Source organism: Schistocerca piceifrons, chromosome 11 (assembly GCF_021461385.2).
Source record: "Schistocerca piceifrons isolate TAMUIC-IGC-003096 chromosome 11, iqSchPice1.1, whole genome shotgun sequence".
In the NCBI taxonomy this organism is placed as follows: domain Eukaryota; kingdom Metazoa; phylum Arthropoda; class Insecta; order Orthoptera; family Acrididae; genus Schistocerca; species Schistocerca piceifrons.
Window position 1 is genome coordinate 159,673,909 of NC_060148.1, and position 21,670 is coordinate 159,695,578.

The 21,670-nt window shown below is 38.3% G+C and overlaps 1 protein-coding gene across 2 annotated transcripts in view; it reads right to left on the bottom strand.

Annotated features, from left to right (window-relative positions):
• Positions 1-7,480: 7,480 nt before the first annotated feature.
• The window catches only part of LOC124720148 (zinc finger protein 729-like), a 99,412-nt gene continuing 85,222 nt past the window's right edge, over positions 7,481-21,670 (bottom strand). For both annotated transcript variants that reach the window (XM_047245454.1, XM_047245455.1), the window contains exon 4: positions 7,481-9,353. In XM_047245454.1, coding sequence (XP_047101410.1) covers positions 7,619-9,353 — 1,735 coding nt within the window. In that variant the 3' untranslated portion in view covers positions 7,481-7,618. The remainder of the gene's footprint in view (positions 9,354-21,670) is intronic.

Genomic DNA, 21,670 nt, shown 5'->3' on the forward strand with positions numbered 1-21,670 from the left:
TCTGTTCAACTGCTCTGTGCTTGCCCATCTGTCACTAAGCATGAGAGCAGTGACTCTGTATATGCATACATTTCTGATACTGGTTACTTTTGTGACTCATGTCCACTAATACGTACCACATTATGCATTCACATGTAGTACACTATAAACACGTATACAGTTGGACACACCCCAGTGTCTTACATACCTACAAAGATAACGTACTACTTGCCAGCATTGCATCACTGAGAAAAACTATGAATGCTTTGCCTCTTTTAACTCATTTACTTACCACGTGTATCTATAGGCGTTTCTGCCCATTTCACATTCCTTTACTACCTTTAGCTTTGACATATTTTTATAGCACCAGAATAAAATTCTATGGCTTTATGACACTAATCTTGTATGGCAGCAGCACACTCACTTCGATTCCTACTACTCATAAGTTCATTACACCTTGATAGGCTGATGAGATGACGAAAAACGACTGATTCATCTAGCAACAAGCTCCTGCCCTTCCTATTACTTCCCTTTATGATTAAATGTAAGTTGCAGTAATTGTAGTGCATGATGTCACCTCTTTTCCTGTTAATTTATTTGTTTCTCACTTCATACTGTCATGTTCTGCCATCTGTTTATTATCACCTAATTTAATTAGGACTGGCTTGGACCAGTTAGGTCCCTCAACAGTCACAAGACTACAATCCTTTTCAAAAATTGACTACTGTGAACACCTGTTTTCAGTCCATTACATAGGCTACCCTGTATGGTGCATAACATGCTGGTTTGCTTGAGACATCACGTGCATGGACAGTTGATCATGATTCCCTACCTAGTTCACCTCCCATCCTTATTAAACCATCTGTTATATTTTAATACATTATAATTATAATTGTAACCAATACCAGCAACTTTAATTTCGTTACAGACAATTGAAGCTGGTTTGGCCATTTTCCTATCAGGTTAGCCCTCTACTCTTTCCCATAGCTCACCAAGGGAGGTATCACTACTGGGTAGGTCCACTGGCTCCTATTTTGACATCCTTGTCCTAAATCTAACATCTCCATATTCATGCCCGTTTACATAATGGACACTTCCAAAATGTGGTTTCATTCTCATTAGATTTTCAGAAAAGTGAGGATAGAAACTCACATTCGATTTAACAACAAAGTGTATAATTAGTACAGCTACAGTAAACCATACACATTAGCCAACTGTTGACCAAATTCTGCAATATGCTAGGCTATAACGTCTTATGTCCCTTCTAAAAGGATGCCAAAAGCAACTGGCTGTGAATTCAGTCCTCTCAACATTCAGCCCTACTCAACATAAATCATCACTATTTTTTCGAAAGAATACCGAACTTTTAAACTTGTGCAAAATTTCAAGACAACTAGCACCTGTGAACAAGCTATAAATACTGCTGATCAATCATCTTGACTGTGAAGCCATCGAACATTTGTACCCTGTTGAAATTGCCTCCACATGAGTGCTAACTTTTGCAGCATGCAAGCAGAAATGACCAGACAATGGGTACTACCATCTCTGTCTTTTCATACTGATTTAATTCTCCTTCACTAAATTATAGACTCTGTTCATCCTGTGAACAACCAGTCACAGTACCACTCCGCCATGCTATGCGAGTTTGGTTTAATGGAAGTGCAGCTGTGCTGAAAACAAATTTGGTATCCCTGATCAGACTGACGCTGATCGCTGTGACAAAGCTCCCCAGCGAGCTTCATTCTTTGTTACGCAGTATCATGAAATCCTAGTATGCTTGCATGTATGGCTCACTCACAATGAAGACCTTTCAGCTACCAACTGACAAACTCATAATATAGTCACTGTGCTAATACTGCAATATTAGGGACTTAAAAACGCGCTCCAGCGTGACTTAATAACCATTCACAGGGAACTGTGCAAACTCACTGCTACTCTGGAAATAACTAAAGCCTTACAGATCTTGTTGTATAACACCCAAGCAACAGTTGAATGTTCAAACCCTGCTCACTACCATTCAGCCATGACTGCAAGAGAGACTCAGCCCTAACTTAGTGCCAGCTGAAACCTTCCAGCAAACCATAACTAATAATTCATTTCATGCATCAGTACACATGCAAATGATCTACTCCACGTAGGTATCAACCTTGCTGTATTATTGCACTAATGCTATTGTACAACTGTCATGATCTACAGATGTGTTAAATGTGCAGATATCTCTGCCCATGACTTCCACCAGTTGCAAATTTGAATGTTATCACCTTTTCTTTACTTGTCGCCTGTGTAGCTACTTATGAACGCCATGTTTGGCAAATGGACGTCCTGTTTGCTTGCAAGTGTTATTCATCAGACTGTCATGTAGTTCGAGTTTCACCTGTGCATTTATAATAATTATTATAAGAGGCCTAACTTATTACTCTGAGCCAGTGTCATGAATTGTGAAATTGCATTGCTTTTAGAGGGTCCTAAATAATTCCGTTGCTCTAGCACAGTTGTTGCAATCCACAAATCTCTATTTATGCCCATTGGGAACAGATTACCGTATTTGGTAGCACAGTCAACTATAGCAGCAGTTCTCTGCTGTAACCATACATTTACACTTCTGACTTATCGAGTTTCTCTAACATATGATGTATCACACCCACCATTAGCTTATCTGCTCATTTAACTTACAAACACAACAGCTTTAAACTTTTTCTGCTAATTTGCCTGAAACACCTTTTGTGACGGCACCTAACTGACAGCCTGTCTAAACTACCAAACAAATCGAAGACTCGCTTTCTGCAAACCACTGACGAATACTAGCTTGGGAAAATTGCAAGTTACCACTGACCACATCAATGCACACTTCACTGAGTGGAGTAAGCTGGAATACCTACATACAGTGGTTGCCCTGGTGTCATCTCTCTTGCAGTCACTGTAGTTGTCCTCATAATTGTTATATGGATCATATGTAATCAAGGATATTGTGAAGTATTCAGATCACCAAAACCAGTGGTGGACAGGCAGCAGCTGTTGGGTAATTTTATACTTAAGTGGATTTTGGATCCTGGCACAATTCAGTCACAACTCTCGTTTATGACTAAGCATTAGGAGAAGGGATGCTAATATGTATTAGTTTGTTTCCATTGCATAATTTTGTCATTTTTCTTATTCTGTAACATGGGAGAGTTACATTCCACTCAGTTAAGGACCAAACCAATGAGGTAGGATTTAACAATCAGTATCAATTGAGTACATGAAATAAGATTTAATAAAACAATGATAGTGCTACAGTTGTCTTAATGAGATTAGCTTATTATGGATATATAATCAGTTTGTAATGTATCCTTCAATAACTTTGTAATGTTAACTTTTATACTACAAACTGCAGAGATTATAGAAAAATTATGAATCTTACCAATATTATTTAGCTAAACCTCCTTTTGTATTGAAATACCCAGCCTGCCTTTGCTGCTGCACCCCTTCGATGCTGTGTTACAGTCTTTCATGATCTTCACAACTGGTAACAACAAATGGTGGCCCCAATGCTGTCATTCCTGACCACAATACTATATCACTGCCCACGGGAATCACCACTGCAGCAGCCTAGCCACTGCACAGCTGACGCATCTTGACAGCCCTCATGCTGTCCCTGCTGCCTCAGAACGTGGTTGGCACATCTGTTGCCTCTGCACTACAACACCACTGTACCAGTGCATCATCTCACTTGGCTGTATATATTTCTACAATAACCAAAATCAGTCAATTCGAACTCATAATTATTGTACTATTATCTGTAACTTCTTAAATACTTTTGAGTTTTCTATTTCTGTCCACTTTTTTTACTGTATTTTGGAAATTCTTTGTTTCCCATATTAGAAGCTTGCATCCCTTAGCAAGAGCCACCCGTCCAAAGGATCATTTTCAAACATTAAACTACCACTTTTGTAGTTTTGAAATAATTAGCCTGATGCTATGGAGTGAGACTGAAATGTGTGTGGTAGACTGACAGACTGAGTGGGAAAAACTTCATGAAATATGTTTCACTGCAGAGCTGTGACTAGGCAGGGGCTGGTTCTGTACCAGTTACCACTGTATATGCCTTCCTCACATTCATACCATTCTGACAGTGAGGATGCTGATGGGTTACACTTCCAGGAAGCATTGCTAGTGAGGAAAAATTCCATAAACCTATCCAGCAACCAATCAGACAGCTGTTAATGGTCACACAGGGTCAAAGAGCATAGCGAGGTTCAATTTGGCTCTCTTGGAACCAGCTTTCAGTCTGATCAGATGTGCCCTGCCACCCTATTCTCCAGCACTATGCCCTCAGTTGTTAGTGACCTTATAGGTAGAGTTCTGATGTAAACACCAGTCAGAAGTTTTAAAGCACTCTCCGTTGTTTTTTTTTTTAACAGTATGCTTGATTGCCATGTGTTCCTGGAGCCACATCCTACAATTGACTTTTCCTTGACAATTCTTGTACAATAATTTATTCTGTAGTGATTAGCTTAGGTAATTATTTAAATAGGTGCAGTTACACTCTTTAATTTGTGGGTATGTACTGTGTTTATGTAGACTCAGTTCTTTGGGTAGTTTTCCACACAACCACTGAATATGTTTATATTCTGCTTACATCTCTTGTACTAGAGAAACGCTACATAACCCATCTTTAGCTGACACCCTTAGACATTCAGTTAACATTGTGAACCTTTTTTAACATGTTACTACAAATTTTACTGTTTTTCTTAGAGATTCATAATATGTAAAGTCGCCACACTTGGTAGTATATTTTCAGATTCATCTGAATATAAGGCTATTGTCCTGAAGCCTGGTTTTTCTTTCCTTTTATTGGAAAATATTTAGTAAAATATTTAAAAATAAATAATAAATAATAAAAATAAAAAATAACAATATTTAATAAAAATGCATCTGGATGTCCTATCATGAGAAAGATGGAATAAATGTAATCACATCTCTACAAAGTGTAGTAAAACGGAACAGTGCCAATCACTTAATTATAACCAACCCCAGTTGTTACACATATGATGGAACATGTACTAAACCACTTTCACAAATAACAAATAGGGAATCAAAAATAAAAACAATCGTTCTAAAATTAAAAATGAAGCATAAGTACACATTTCCCAAAACGTCATGTTTATTTACACAAATTAAGAAAAATATCCAGAATGGAAACATCTTTGAATATAACACTAGACATATTTAGTACTCACGTTCTCAGCTCTCCAAAGTGTTATTCTTGCATGTACCTTACACAGTATTAAATGCTTAACAAAGAATTAAGAACTTTGGTGCATAACACTTATCTACAATATCTCTGAATTATGTACAGAGCTTTGTGAAACAAAAAAATTTCACAAAAAAATATAGCTATTGTGCACTGGTGTAAATGGTAACCAAGCACAATGATTTTGTTAGATTACACATTTTCCCATCTGACCCATTTACATGAAGATGCATTGATGAGCAAAAATATCATGAACACTGCCTGTGAGGAGAATGAATGCCATGTTGTACACTAATGATGCAGTAAGCAGATTACATGTATAGCAGATCAGAGATTAAGAAGGAATTGTTCTACCAATTAGATAGGTTGTGAACATGTAAATCCAATGACGTAAGTGACTTTAGCAAAGGACCGGCTACAGTGGTATTGCAGTTGGGAACTAGCACCTCAAAAGTGGTGAAGCTGGTTGGCTGGACCTATGCTACTGTTGTGAACATCCAAAGAAAGTGGTTGAAAGATGATAAATCCATAACCTTATGAAAAGATGTAACACATCTATACCACATTACAAATCTTGGAGATCAGAGGCTTGTCTGCTCTGTAAAGCTGGAAACGTGGCAATATGAGACATATCTGATGACAGAAAATAATGCTGGAGAGGCAATACACATTTTAAAACACACAATTCAGTGTACATTTTTGAACATAGGGCTCCACAACATATGGTCTCTGTATGTTTCCATACTAACCCACCAAATTTTTCAATTGCAACTGCATTGCACAAGGGATCATTGATGCTGGAATGAAGGTCAATGCTAATGACAACTGCCAACTGTCAGGACGTGTGACATTTCTTGTTACACCAGGTGAGATGCCACATCCAGATATGCAGTCATGTAGGTGAATGGCATCAGATCGAGGGCCCGTTATGCTATGGGGCAAGTCACATTGGCTCCTTTGGGACATCTGGTAATAAGTGAAGGCATCATGACAGTTGCAGACTATGTCACCTTTATAGCAACTACATACATTCCTTCATGCCTGATGTGCTCTCCCACAGTGAAGGCAGCTTTCAGCAGGTAACTGTCACATGTAAAGAACGACTACACAGTGGTCTGAGTAGCATGGTAACTAACAGTTATGTCTCAACCACACCATTTAGCTGATCTGAATGTGTGCAGTACAACTAGTGCGACATACATCCAGAAATATGAAAACGACATGTCAAGTCCATATCATGTAGAATTGTTCATGTATTCCAAAAGTGGACAAACATGCTATTAAGTAGATTGTTATATTTGTTGTTACGTTTACAAATGCAGGGTTAATATGAACAAAACATACATGTACACACTATTAATGACACACACAGCAGATCTCTTGAGAAAACATACATTAGTTAAATAATGCCATAATCACATTTCTCCAGTGTTGAGTTTACTAGTCTTTGTGCAGGAAGTGCCATGGATATATTTTTGATAACATTGTTTCTAAAGTGCAGTTATGAGTACTACATAATGACTATGTCTGGAATATTAAGCAGCAAGTCATCACATTTCCTTGGCCTTATACTGAATATTGCATTGTACTTATGATTACTGACGAAGGTAAGGATTTATCACAATTCACAATCTTCTTGTCTCAAGATCGATAGGAAAGAGCAGCAGTGTTAATGACAAAAACAGATTTGATTCATGTCTCTGGAGTATTTAGTAATACAAGTTCTTGACATCACAATCTGTAGATATGGATTTTTATATTGTCACATTATCTTATACCACTCTATAGTACACATCATTGCTCATTTTTTTCCACAATTCTACCACATTTTAATATTATTTCACAGGAACTGCAATTTATTGTCCCCTGTTACATCCATTACTTTATAGGCCTTGAGGGCACAAACCAGGAAAACCTATTTGTGTAAACCAACACTTACTTGTAGTTTCTTTCTGATGTGAATTAATGCATCTGTCTTGAGAGTACCCAATTTAGTGAAACTTTTGTCACAGACGTAACATTTGTGAAGTCACCTTCCAATGTGTTCTAATGCACGTGTCTTGAGATCGCCTGACATAGCAAATGATTTCCCACTAATCTCACATCTGTGAGGTTACTTTCTAATGTGAATTAATGCATGTGTTTTGAGAATGCTGGATACAGCACAAGATTTCCCACAAATCTCACATTTGTAAGGTTACTCTCCAATGTGAATTAATGATGGGCCTTGAGATTGCCTGCCCTAGCAAAAGACTTCCCACAAATATCGCATTCGTGGGATTTCTTTCCAGTGTGAATTAATGTGTGCCTCTTGAGAGCATTCAACAAAGCAAAGGATTTCCCACAAATATTACATTTGTAAGGTTTCTTCCCAGTGAAAGCAAAACATCTCCCACAAATCTCACATTAGTGAGGTTTGTTTCCAGTGTGAATTAATTCGTGTCTCTTGAGATCGCTGGACCTAGCAAAACATCTCCCACAACTCTTACATTTGTGAGGTTTCTTCCCAGTGTGAATTAAAATGTGAGTCTTGAGATAAGCCCTAGCAAAAGACTTCCCACAAATATCGCATTCATGGGATTTCTTTCCAGTGTGAATTAATGTGTGCCTCTTGAGAGCATTCAACACAGCAAAGGATTTCCCACAAATATTACATTTGTAAGGTTTCTTCCCAGTGTGAAGAAATACATGTTTCTTGAGATAACCTGACAAAGCAAAACATCTCCCACAAATCTCACATTTGTGAGGTTTCTTTCCAGTGTGACTTAATAAGTGTTTCTTGAGATACTCTGACCTAGCAAAAGATTTGCCACAAATCTCACATTTATGAGGCTTCTTTCCAGTGTGAACTAATTTGTGTCTCTTGAGACTATCTGACATACGAAAAGATTTCCCACAAATCTCACATTTGTGAGGTTTCTTTCCAGTGTGAATTAATTTGTGATTCTTCAGATAACCTGACTGGGCAAACGATTTGCCACAAATCACACATTTGTGAGGTATGTTTTCAGTGTGAATTAATTCGTGTCTCTTGAGACTGCTGGACCTAGCAAAACATCTCCCACAACTCTTACATTTGTGAGGTTTCTTCCCAGTGTGAATTAAAATGTGAGTCTCGAGATAATCTGCCCTAGTAAAAGAGTTCCCACAAATCTCACATTTGTGAGGTTTCTTTCCAGTGTGAATTAAGTTGTGAGTCTTGAGACTCCCTGACTGGGCAAACGATTTGTCACAAATCACACATTTGTGAGGTTTGTTTCCAGTGTGAATTAATTCGTGTCTCTTGAGATGGTTCGACCTAGCAAAACATCTCCCATAAATCTTACATTTGTGACGTTTCTTTCCAGTGCGAATTAATTCCTCTGCCTTGAGATGACCTGACTGAGAAAACGATTCCCCACGAATCTCACATTTGTGGGGTTTCTTTCCAGTGTCAAGTAATTTCTCTCTCTTGGGATGACCTGACCTACCACACAATTTGCCACAAATACCACATTTGTGCATGCTGTCTGCAGTAAGTAGATCACCCTGGGTCCTGACATTAACAGCTGTAGACAAAGTTCCATAGTCACTTATTTTGTCAGCATCATTTCCCATAGGTGTGTTACACATGTCATTAGAGGACTTCTTTGAAGGTTTCCAAGTTTCCTTGTATGAAGACCACACATTGTGTTCTGTAACAGAAACTTCTGGCAAACTATCCAAAAGGATACTGCTTTGATGCTCATCACTATAGCCATATTTTTCATGGATGCCAGCAGTTAAGACGTGATAATTCTCACTCATTCTCAGATGTTTTTTCAAACTAAATTTACTGTCAAATATCTCACAACACCACTTACAAACATACAAAGGTGGTTGCATGCCATCAATGTGCATAAACACATGCTTTATGAGTCTGTATTTTGAAGGAAAGCCCTGTTGGCAGAAATTACAGCTATATACATGTAATTCCTTTTCCCTCGCACTACAGTCATATTGGGTAGCAACTGAGCATTCACTATCAACAGTCACATCTCCTGTATGCGTACCAAACTCTTGTGTTGACTTCTCCATATCTATCACAAATTCATCCTGGACCAGTTGATGGTGACATGTTTCTTCACATATGCCACACCTCCCACCAGTACTCTGAGTCAATCTGAAGAGTGAGGAGCAGAATGTTATATATATATAACAAAGAAACAATATTTGAATGTCCATAAATCCAGTACTATAGGGCACAAGTCATAAAAGTGCATACGAAATCATATATTTACTGTTAGCAATTTAAAATTATAATAGTCCACCAGAAGGAAAGAACTGATGAGGTAAAAATGGTTTAAAACGAAAATAACCAGAGGAAATTCAATAATGATTAATCTGAGACACTGTCACTTTGATTTGAAATTTTTAGATCAGAATTAAAATAATTGCATGTGTTACAATCTTTTTAAAATACATTGCTACAAGTTGATAGTCTACACAAATTTATTAAATTTATCAAAAGATGTATCACTTACATGTTATAATTCAAAATACTTAAGTTCAAGGCATTTAAGATTGAAATCAGAGAAATAATTTTTAAATGTTCCTCTTCCATTATCTTAGCTTGTTAAGTGCCTTTTCTTTGTTTTGCAGACACTTTCACCTCTGGCAATGATATATTTATTTCACCTAGTAAACAGATTTTTTTTGTTTGATTCCCAGTGATTCAAGAACTAGTGCAAGTTTCAATATTTTGATTAGGTATCTAGTATGGATGTTAATTAGGTGGATAATGACTGTTCATGAACAAGAACATTGTCACAGGAATCAAGGGGGAAAAATTGCAAACTGATGAATGAATGTACACTTGCAGATGGTTTCAATCTAAGACTGCGTTTTTGGCACTGCAACTTATATGAAGCCTTGAACAAATGGAAATACTGTCTGAAAGGATGGAAATGGTTGTAAATTTTCCAGTACATTTGCAGTGAGCCTTTTTTAAAAGTTCTACATCTTCCCAACATCTGGTCATCTGGCATTGCAGAACACCATTGACTGAAGGACACACACATTAATGGCCACATCATCACCATTAAACACTGCAGGCTGACACTTCATACTGAGTGGCAGTGATAACAGCTGATGCATGAGCTACCCCTGTACTATCTGGGTCCCATTATTCCACCTGCAGTTAAACCCTTTCCCACAGATCAAAATTGTGATGTGTTTCTGGTCCCCAGTATGTGGAACATGTTGGAAATAGAAGATTACAGATACTGAAAGCGTGCCTGCTCCAGTGTTATCTTTTGTTCTGACTGTAACTTTTCACTTTTTTGCAATGTGTTGGGTATATAGTTCTGTTTGGCATGGGTCTGGTAAATTTCGAGTGTTGATAAACTTGTAATTGGGATCACACGATTTTTGAACGTAACTGAGATCATGGTGTGTGTCAGATTCTAGAAGTTGACAACTGAATCACTAAATCTTGTTATTTATTTTTAACTCAATTAGATACAACATAGGAAAGTGAAGTAACTGTATATTAATAATTAAGAAAGAAATCGGAAAAAATATGCAAGTAAAGTTTCAAACAAATACCTTTCTGTTTCTCAAAGTACTAGAAATGAAACTTACAATTAAAATTTTATGCTATGCCAGTCAACCATAAACAAACCAGAAATTGAAGAGAATATGTGGAAAAGTTCAACAATAAATAAATTTTGATGTTAGTTATTTATCAATTGTTTTAGAGACCTCCATGTAAGCATTGTGTAGGTACTGGGTACTTGTGTCAAATCCTTAATCTTTACTGCACAACAATTTTTGTTGCAGGTACATTCATACACTATTCATGCAGTGTCAATGGAAGTGCAAATATATTTTATTGACACACATACTACACCCTGGACAATAAAACTGCTAATGGTTTAGACCACATATGTTATAAACGTTGGCACTGCAGATGTTACCTCTACTTTATTCCTTTGTTGTCTCGATTCTCAAACCAAAGAGCTGTCATTATGAACAAAAACGCTTTCTTACAATGTATCTATCTACTCTGGTACCCCTCCATATGACAACTAGTAAGGTCGGGGGATTAATAGGACATCTCGCCACCTTTACTTGGTCTTTCGGCTGAAGCTGGTTGCGAAGTCCCACTGCATATATATAAGCTAGTATTGCAATGGGGTCACCACTCCCGAAGACTACCAACCCCCTCAATAATCAATATAGTTGAAGTACGGTTCTTTTAGGCTCAGAACTCATGGATGATGATGTTTGGTTTGTGGGGCACTCAACTGCACGGTCTTCAGCACCTGTACGAAGTCCTACTTTTTACACATTCTATTTTTTTACACAGTCAAAGGTAGCCACTGTCACAGATGATGATGAAGAAATGATGAGGACAATGCAAATACCCAGTCACTGGGCAGAGAAAGTCCCCAACGCGGCGAGGAATCAATCCTGGGAACCCATGATCTAGAAGCAGCAATGCCAGCTACTAGACCATGACTGCGGACAGAACTCATTGAGAATAATAAGTCTGTTCAGGCTGGTTTGAATGGTTAGAGAGACGTGGCACACACTGCATATTGTAAAAAACACTGGCAGCAGTCACCATAGTTATTACATTGTAATAACAATAAACACACACTGTTGATAAAACCCCTGCTGAGTAGCAATCATAGAACGAGTGTGGTATCTCTGCAAGACATCATAGCAACTTCATTATGACTCTACTTAGGACAAAATTTTCTGAACAGCACCCTGTTTTCATGACAAGAAGTCGATCTGGGGCGTTTCAAGTGATTATAATTAAACTGACAGTGTTCTGGGTGCTGCAGTGTGGGCTCTATACTTTGCAGGATGCTGTAACATTGTAGGGTGTTCATTAACTGGTATCCTCACCAAGTACACTGAAAAATAATTTTTCAATTTCCGCCACCAGGTGAAAATATGGCGCTGTAAGCAGTGAGAATGAGGTATCAGTGCAGGACAAAAGAGGAGAAACGATCAGACCAATGATAATGATGGTTCTGATACGTTTATTAGGATATGATCAGAAGTTACATGTTCAAAATGGTCTACTGAATTTACAAAATGCTGGTCCATGACATGACATGGTTAACAGTTGCCTACAGCATATCCAGTTTAATAAGATTGATTGTCATCATATGATATCCTTCTCATCAGGAGTATCTGGATACATCCCCAAATAATCTTTCACATATCCCAACATCCACATGTCACATCAGTTTAGGTCAGGGGATCTCGAAGGCCACATATCTTTAAACTACATAGATATAACGTGGATGATACTGAAGGTTTCATGAAACCAATTGTTCACTCAACAACTGACATATCATGCCACCCCATCTCACATGAAAATAATGTCACAGACACTATTATGTTCTTGAAATGATGGAATCTCGTCGCATAACAAGGTCTTTATAAGGTTCAGATGTGACTTGTGAAATCACACCACACTGTCACGTAAGCTGAGTGGAGTGGATGTTCCTACACAAGATTTGGGAAGACAACCCCATATGTGACAGTTCTGTGTATGCACAGCCCTATGCAGAGTAAAATATGCCTTGCCCATCCAAAGAATATTCCCCAGCAAAAGGTCACTCATTTCCATGCATGCCAAAAATGAAAGCAAAGTCACAGCGTTGTATCCTATCATGGGTTTCTTTAGTCATGGGCTTTCTTTAGCAACACATTCTGAGCCTTAGAGAGATACTAGTGTAAAATGTGCCACAAAATGTTTTGAACTGTTGATTGGGATGAGGCACAGTCAGAGGCAGAGTGTGAGTGTGAGTACTCTAGCACTCACTGCAGAATTTGAGCCATCTGCTGCATGGTCGGTTGTACTAAAAGCAACTTGAGCAACCACTATGAGTGTTTGCTGCACCACTCAATTCACCTATTTCTTCAAATTTCTTGATTGTATTCTTCAACACATTTATTTCAATAATATTCCTCCAATGCAGTGCCACTGGTCTGATAAAACAAGCGTACCACTAGTGCACAGTGTTTCTTGTCAATAGGCACTTCATTGCATATGGAAGGCTTAAACCTTAACTAGGGGGTATACTTTGGCAAGAAAAAATTTCCCAGATTTCCCAATTAGAAACGCGCTTTCTAGGCTCAAAAACTTTTTACTGGATGGAAGTACATTCTTCCATGTCAAAAGATGGTATCATTTCCCTAGGAGCTGTAAACCGTATCAATCCCTTGAATGGTTATGGATTTATAAACCTATGCATAACTTCCTGGCACTTTATGAATCTCAACCTAGCAAAAATCAAAGCATTTTTGAAAGATCTTTGATGCACGGAAACATGTACACTACATATTTTTGTATCACGTAAGTATAAACACAATTACATTACGCTAGCTTCCAAAGCACTGAAATCATGATTGTGGCATGCTTTTGCCAGCCAAGCATTGCTCGTCACATGATCTCGCCAAAGATGGCACAAATATTCAGAGCATAGGCAATGATGTAGTCAGCCAATGACAACATGAATGTTAAGATGTGCAAACACACAAACGGAAGAAGTTAATGATTAAATTAATATACATCAGTACAACTACAAGAGAAGCTTAGTGTTGATATATAATATTGACTTTTCAAAAGTTTTTGCTGTTTTTTTCGAGGTGTGGTTAGGCGGGACCCTAGGAGCACCAGCTTCAATTTTAGCAGCTTTATATTTCTGACAAGCACGATTATAAATGTCACTGATGTGCACTGGACACTTTGTGGGTTACATGGCTGTTTACATGTTCTGTACACCACTGACTTTTCCCACAGTAAAGCTTGTTACATGTGAAATCGCTCAAGGACTTACTTCAGTCTTGTTTTTGAAAAGGCAACTATACTTTTTGCCAGCATTAATGCATAATCTGTAATCAATGAAAGAACTATAATAATTATGAGACACTAAACTCGAAACTTGGTCATTTTTTGTGTGTATTATCTTTTCAAGATATATGAAATGCAAGTGTGCCAACAAAATTTAAAATTATGGCATAAATTGCTGGTATTTTGAGACCAAATTTTTCAACATTGCTGGTCCTAAGCGTTAAGTCTTGAATGGGAATATAATGCTCCATGATTTAAGGAATTCATCTCACAGTCTGACACGCATCATCATCTTACATTTACGTTGAAAGGAACACTTCTGAAACCTACATTCGCGATATTTCACCATCTTCTGTTAGAAATGTAAGCAGCTGTGACGTCACTAATCAAAATCAGCCCAAGAATGAAACATACTGAAAGCAGTTTGTTGTTAGAAAATAATGCAGAATTTTTAACATCGATGTCTGCAGATGCCTGTGTGTGCACTCGTTTTGTTGTTTTGAATGGCGCATTTCCTTTGCAACAAAATATTTCTTTTGGTGATATTCCCTCGTTTTTGTTTTATTGCTGCAGTACTACCCTGCAATAGCGGGATAATGTAATTTTTTTATTAGTGTATCAGGTCTTAGCAATCAGAATTACAAGAATTTAACTTAAAAATAAAATAATAAATTACTGGAATTCTGAAACATCCCTAATCCGGATCTGAGCAGATCCGAGTACTTTTTGTGTGGCTATATTAAAGACAACGCCAGCCTGGCTGGTTCCCCTTATTCCGCCTCAGTTACACTATGTCAGCGATTGCTGTGCAAACAAGCTCTCAACGTATGCGTACACCACCATTACTCTACCACGAAAACATAGGGGTTACACTCATCTGGTGCGAGACGTTCCCTGGGGGTCCACCAGGGGTCGAACCGCACAATAACCCTGGGTTCGGTGTGGGGTGGCAGAGGGGTGGACTGTCGTAGTTGTTGTGGGGTTGTGGACCACTGCAGCTGCAGTGGGGATGGAGCCTCTCTGTCTTTCCTAGGTCCCCAGTTAACGTGCAATACAATATTAAAGACACGGTGTACAGCAGTAACCCCAAAACCATTACTGAGCTGAAAACCGACATTGAGGGGGTCATCAACGACACTGATGTTCCGACACTTCAGTGGGTATTGCAGAATTATGCACTCTGGCTGTACCACAGCATCGCCAATGTTGGCAGGCATATCAAACATGTCAATCTAAATCAGAATATCTGTAGAAAGGTTTACATGTGGAATAAAGTGTGTAAACGCTTTAGTTTGTAACTAATTTACGATTTTTTCATACAGTTTAATAATTGTCACCTTGTATCTTTGCTAAGTGACAGACTGGGCACTGGACTAAGTGCTCCATATCCATCACTGCTACCTGTGTTTTTACTGAGCAATTCAGTTACAAATGTTGGTGTGGCTTTCTGCCCTAGTTGAGAGTGAGGTTATTATTTCCTTTGTCATAATTCATAGGAAGTTGAAATCACTGAATGTTCATCATCCTTTCCCCACAGTATCTCCCTGATATCCTTCACACTCTGATTCTATCATGGAAACAATTTGTGATAAACAGAAAAATTAAGGGACCACCCATTGAAGCTTTCCGCATTTGGTGAGGTTTGTATACTGGAGAGTGTACATCATCCGTGTGGGTACACACACACACACACACACACACACACACACACACACACACACACACACACACACTTTAGAACCTTTTACTCTAAATATCTAATTAAGTGTACAGTCCCTGCCTGGTTTCATGATATTACACTACATTACATTACACTACATTAAATTACATTAATACTCGTTCCCCAGATCATAAATATGACATTTTGCCATGTGGAGCTTGTGAGTTTAACTTTAGGTTTCTTTACACAACGAATATTTTCTATTTACAATCACTATTTTGTAATTAAAAATTCGTCTGCTGAGTAGACGATGCCATCATTCATAAATTCTTTTGATTTATTTTTAGATGCTAGTTGGCTATCTGTCAGACTTTTAATGCTACCTGGTAAACGACCAAACAATTTTGGGGGAGCACAATTCATCTCTTCCTGTGCCACAGTCAGATTTAGCCCACTGCACTTTTCTGTTATCTTTGAGCCGGCCGCAGTGGTCTCGCGGTTCTAGGCGCGCAGTCCGGAACCGTGCGACTGCTACGGTCGCAGGTTCGAATCCTGCCTCGGGCATGGATGTGTGTGATGTCCTTAGGTAAGTTAGGTTTAAGTAGTTCTACGTTCTAGGGGATTGATGACCACAGCAGTTGAGTCCCATAGTGCTCAGAGCCATTTGAACCATTTTTTGTTATCTTTGAACTGTGGTTCATCATTAATAACAAATTCCATAAGTTAATGTACATATTGTAAATGTACTGCTGATACCTCCAATTCCCTAAGTATCTGCAAGGTGATCTTGGGTGCTCTCCACCTATTATTCTGATTATGCACTTTTGTACAATGAATACTTTTTCTCTTAATGATGAGTTAATTTACTGATATGTTTGTCACCAAAATTTGCAATAACCCTTAAAGCATAAGATGCTGAACTGAAATGTTTCATCAGCTCATTGATGCGTTTCTTCCAGTTAATTTTTCATCAATGCACACACCCACAAATTTCGAATATTCTGCTTAGCAACAGATTTCTGTTCCAAATCTATATTTATCAATGGTATTATGCCATTTACTGCACAGAACAATATATACTGTTTTCTCAAAATTTGTTGTGAGATTATCTGTAGACAACCACTTCATTTCCTGAATGACATAAATCACAATTTCCTCAGCTAATTATTGTTTGGGTATGATTACTGCATCATTAGAAAAATAACTAGTTTTGCATCTTCATGAATGTAGAGTGCCAAGTCATTAACATATATTAAGAAAAATTTGGGGAACAAAACGAACACTGTGGGACATTGTTCTTGATACCTCCCCAGTTAGAGGACCGCTGACTTTACTGTTAATTTCTACCTTCTGGACTCTTCCACTTAAATACGAATTAAACCGTTAGTGCATGTCCAACTCACAACAGGCTTTCAGTTCTCTGCTGGAAGTGCTATCAGTTCCATGCGAGCTTTTACTTTGAGCGAATTTATTATTTTCCTAATTTCAGTTGAGGTGCGTTGAATTTCAATTCTATCAAATTGCACAGATACTGCTTCTTCCATGTACAACCTATTATTTCCTAATAAACATCTGGATCCTATTTTCTTTACACCATTTAGAAAATGATTATTGAAATTACTTCTTACTTCTGGTTTTTGTTAAACTTTTCATTGAGTTTGATAGAAATACAGTCTTCCTGTGATTTCGACTGTCCTGTTGCCTTTCTAGCAATATCCCAAACTGTTTTATTATCAGAGGTACGAATCTGAGACATGCACACAATTCTTGACTTTTTAATACCTTTTCTTAATACAGTGCAAGTTTTTTTGTAATACTTTGCTCTTTCTGGATAATTATCCTTCTGGCTGTAAAATAAATTTCCATTTTCTGCATAAAACATATTCTTATCTGTTTACTAAGTCACAGCTTTTTAGATTGTTTCTTACGATTACGTTTTGTTTGATTCCTTAGGGAAATTATTTTCGCATTAAATTTGAAATTGGCATCAGGTTCCCTGTAGATCTCATCCCATTCTCTTGCTAGCTCTTATCAAATATATGCTTCTGTCCAGTGTGCACACTGACAGTGACTGTCAAAAAATCTGCAAAGCCATGTCAATAGCAGCATGAATTAAGCAAAGCATTACCATATGACCTTGTCTGTCTGGTACTCACTGCTTACAATGCTATTCGAAAGGCACCCGTGGTGGAAATGACACTGCAGCAAAGGTATGAGCTTAGAGATATCCACTAAGTCAAAATAGGCCAAAGAGTGCTTGTTGGCATTCAAAAAATGGAGTGAAGATGAAGGCTGTGAAAACTGGCATAACCCTCTCAACCACCACTTGTCACTCTATGATGTAGAGCAGCACAAACTTTATGCAAGGAAGCAATCTTGTTGCCTTTCACAAGTTTCCTGTGACAAGTTTTTGCAAGCCCAGTGCATGTCTTGGCCAAGTGATACATGATGTAGGGTCATTGCGCACGGGTTTAACAAAGCAGGATGGGTGGAACAGGAACCAATATTGACATCGATCAAGTTTACAATACTGAGTATGACCTGTTAAAATAGCATCTACAACGAATTGTACAGATGCGGGCTTGGTTGCTGCTTTCATCATGTGGGCGGACAAAGAGAGAGAGAGAGAGAGAGAGAGAGAGAGAGAGAGAGAGAGAGAGAGAGAGAGAGAGGCGACAGGGAGGGGGACAGAGAGAAGACAGTAACGGAGCTAGGGCCTGAGGTGCACAGGATGAAAAGGGGATATTTGAGCGGACGTTGGAAGGAAAACAATGACAGGACCTTCCTGCCTCCTCCATGTGCTTCTGCTGATTGTACATGTAGCAGCTCCTGTTCCAAGTGCCCTCTGCTCTGCATTCACAGGGTCAAAATTCCGCTCAGTTGAGATGCATGTCATTTTTCACTGATATCAGCGTTAGCATCCATCCATGAACACAACCACACCCATGGCCACTGCTCCAGCAACTTACGGAAGCACACACTGCCCTGTTCTCCTTACATCTCTGAGCCCATCATGTCATATCACATTACTACAACTAACATGAATTAAGTGTTGCGTACGTTTGAATTGTTTAAAATGCCTGTCCATACGACGAACGTTTAAGTACTAATGTACCTGAAACTCTTATTATGTTTCGTTACTATTGTGTCAGTAGTGGGTGGTACTTTCTTTTCTAAATATCTACGTACAACTCCCTCGCAGCATTTGCATCTTGATAATAACTGATGAATACGTCTACTACGTATTATACACAGTTAATACACTTTTTGGCCATGGCATGCTGTAATGGGAGTGGTGGTGATGAAGATACTGAAGCAACTTGCTGCTGTTGCTGTGGTATTCCAGAAAATGAAATGAGGGTACAGTTGGTAAATATGTGAAGAGCAACTGGCTTTGAGACAGTTAGCCACACCACCTAAACGTCCTAAGCCAACGAGCATAGACGTATGTAAGATGACGATGATGGCTGATCTATATCTACATTAGTATTCTGCAATTCACAATTAATGGCCTGGCAGAGGGTCATGGAACTATCATTTTAATCTACTTCTCTACCATTCCACTCTCACTGCGTGCAGGGAAAACGAACATGTACATCTTTCCATGTGAGCTCTGATTTTTCGTACTTTACTATGATGATAATTTCTCCCTACGTAGATGGGCACCAATAAAATACCACACTGATGACAAAATTCGTGTTTGAGATTTCATGAAAAAGTCTTGCTGTAGTGAAAAACACCTTTGTTTTTTACCACGACCCCAGTTCATGTAGCATATCTATAGCACTGTCTATTTCGCGATAATACAAAACGAGCTGTCCTCTTCTGAATTTCTTTGATGAGCCCTACCACACTGTAATACTCCACAAGAGCACAGACAAGCCGTTTCTTTAGTTGACCTGTTACGTTTTCCAAGTGGTCTGCCAAGGAATCAGTCTTTGGTTTGCTTTCTCCAGAGCATTATCTACATGAATGTTATGATTTTATTTATTCGTGAGTGTAATTCCTATATATTTAGTTGAGTTCACAGCTTTTAGGTTTGTATGATACATATATTGTGAACGAAATTTAGCACATTCCTTTCAGTACTCAGGTGGTTGACTTCATAACTTTCATTATTTACAGTCAATTGCTATTTTTCACATCATACCGATATCTTTATCACTTCACAATTCGTTTTGATCATCTGATGACTTTACAATAAGGTAAATGACAGTATAATCTGCAAATTATCGAAGAGAGCTGCTCAGATTGTTTCCTAAATCGTGTATGTAGGTCAGAGACAAGAGAGGGCCTATAACACTTACTTGAGAAACGTCAGATATTACTTCGATGGCTTTCTGTCAGTTATTACGAACTGTGACCTTTCTGGTACAAAATCACGAATCAGTGCACACAACTAGGGTGCTACTCCAGGGGCACACAATGTAATCGAAAGTCACTTGTGAGGAATTGAGCCAAAAGCCTTCTGTAAACCAAAAAATATGGAATTCATGTAATGTCATTTGTCCAAATCAGCCATTACTTTGCGAGAATACAGAGCTTGTTATGTTTCACAAGAATTATGGTTGTCGAATATGTGTTGGCTGTTTGTCAATAAATGAAGTCTTCAAGGTAATTCATAATGTTCAAACAGATAATATTTTCCAAAAACCTATTCCAAAGCGACTTTAGTGGAATATGTCGGCATTTCATCGGATTACTCCCATTTCCTTTCTGGGTTCTGGTGTAATTTGTGTAAATATCCTGTCTTCGGGTACCTATCTTTCTGCAGTTGAAGAGTTGTACATGACTGCTAAGTATAGAGCTATTGTATCAGCATATTCTGATAGGAATCTGAGTGGTGTACAATTTATTTATTAATATATACTACGAACCGTATTGGGAAAGTTCTGGCCAAGTTTCTAGTTGAAATAGTCTTTAGATCCACAAAGAAGATTAGTGAGTGGAAACATAGGCTTCTGAGGCCGTCGTCACAGCTAATAAAATTCTTCTGGGTTTGAGGCCGCATTGTCAATTATAAAATTTTGTAGTTGACAATGCAACCTCGAACCCAGAAGAATTTTATTGACAATGCGGCCTCAAACCCAGAAGAATTTTACTGACCAAGATTAGTCAGTGCTTAAGATCGGCGAAAGACGCACGGCAACTCTTAAGCAACTCCTGAGGTGTATGAAATTCCATGTGGCTGTGGGAAGGTTTATATTGGAGCAAAGATAAGAAGTGTCGATACCTGCTAAACTGAACACAAAACTGTCAAATGGGATGTACCGACAAATTAGCTGAAGTAGAACAAGTTTTTAAAGATGGTGATCATGAAATAAAATTTAGTGAGACAAGAGTATTCGCCAGAACACCAATTATTTTGCAGGTATGTATACGAAAACTATAGAAATTCAGGACCACCACAATAATTTCAACAGAATAAAGGAAGGCTTAAAGTTAGACAGGATATGGTGGTCCACTTTGTTCCAACGACGTGACGATCGATTACATTCAATCCAGAATAATGACATTAGTTAGAGGTAGACTTACAGTCGGCCCCATGTGACGTATGGTGATGCCCTCTATATAAATGGGATCTCCACGACCTGGCTGCTATCATTGACTCACCTCCAAAGATGTTGCCCGCAGTTGGCTACGAAACATCAGGAAGAAGTTGTTTTACAGATAGACCACAGCCTCTCAACCCGTAACTTTTAATTGATCACCTGTACTACCTCACAGGAACAATCCATTTAAATTTCACTACAAGGTAAACTATTTCGAATACCAATGAACACTACACCACCAACTGTATTTCAACTATTCTTTGTGAACATGGTTAGGTCTCTTGAAAAATTTCAGCTCAACTTATTTCCATACATTTATTGTGGTTGTATCTACCCTCTTTCGGTGTTGTACTTGCATCCTTTGAAACTGAAGACATTTCTGCACTTACCTGAGACTCTCTAACCTAAAA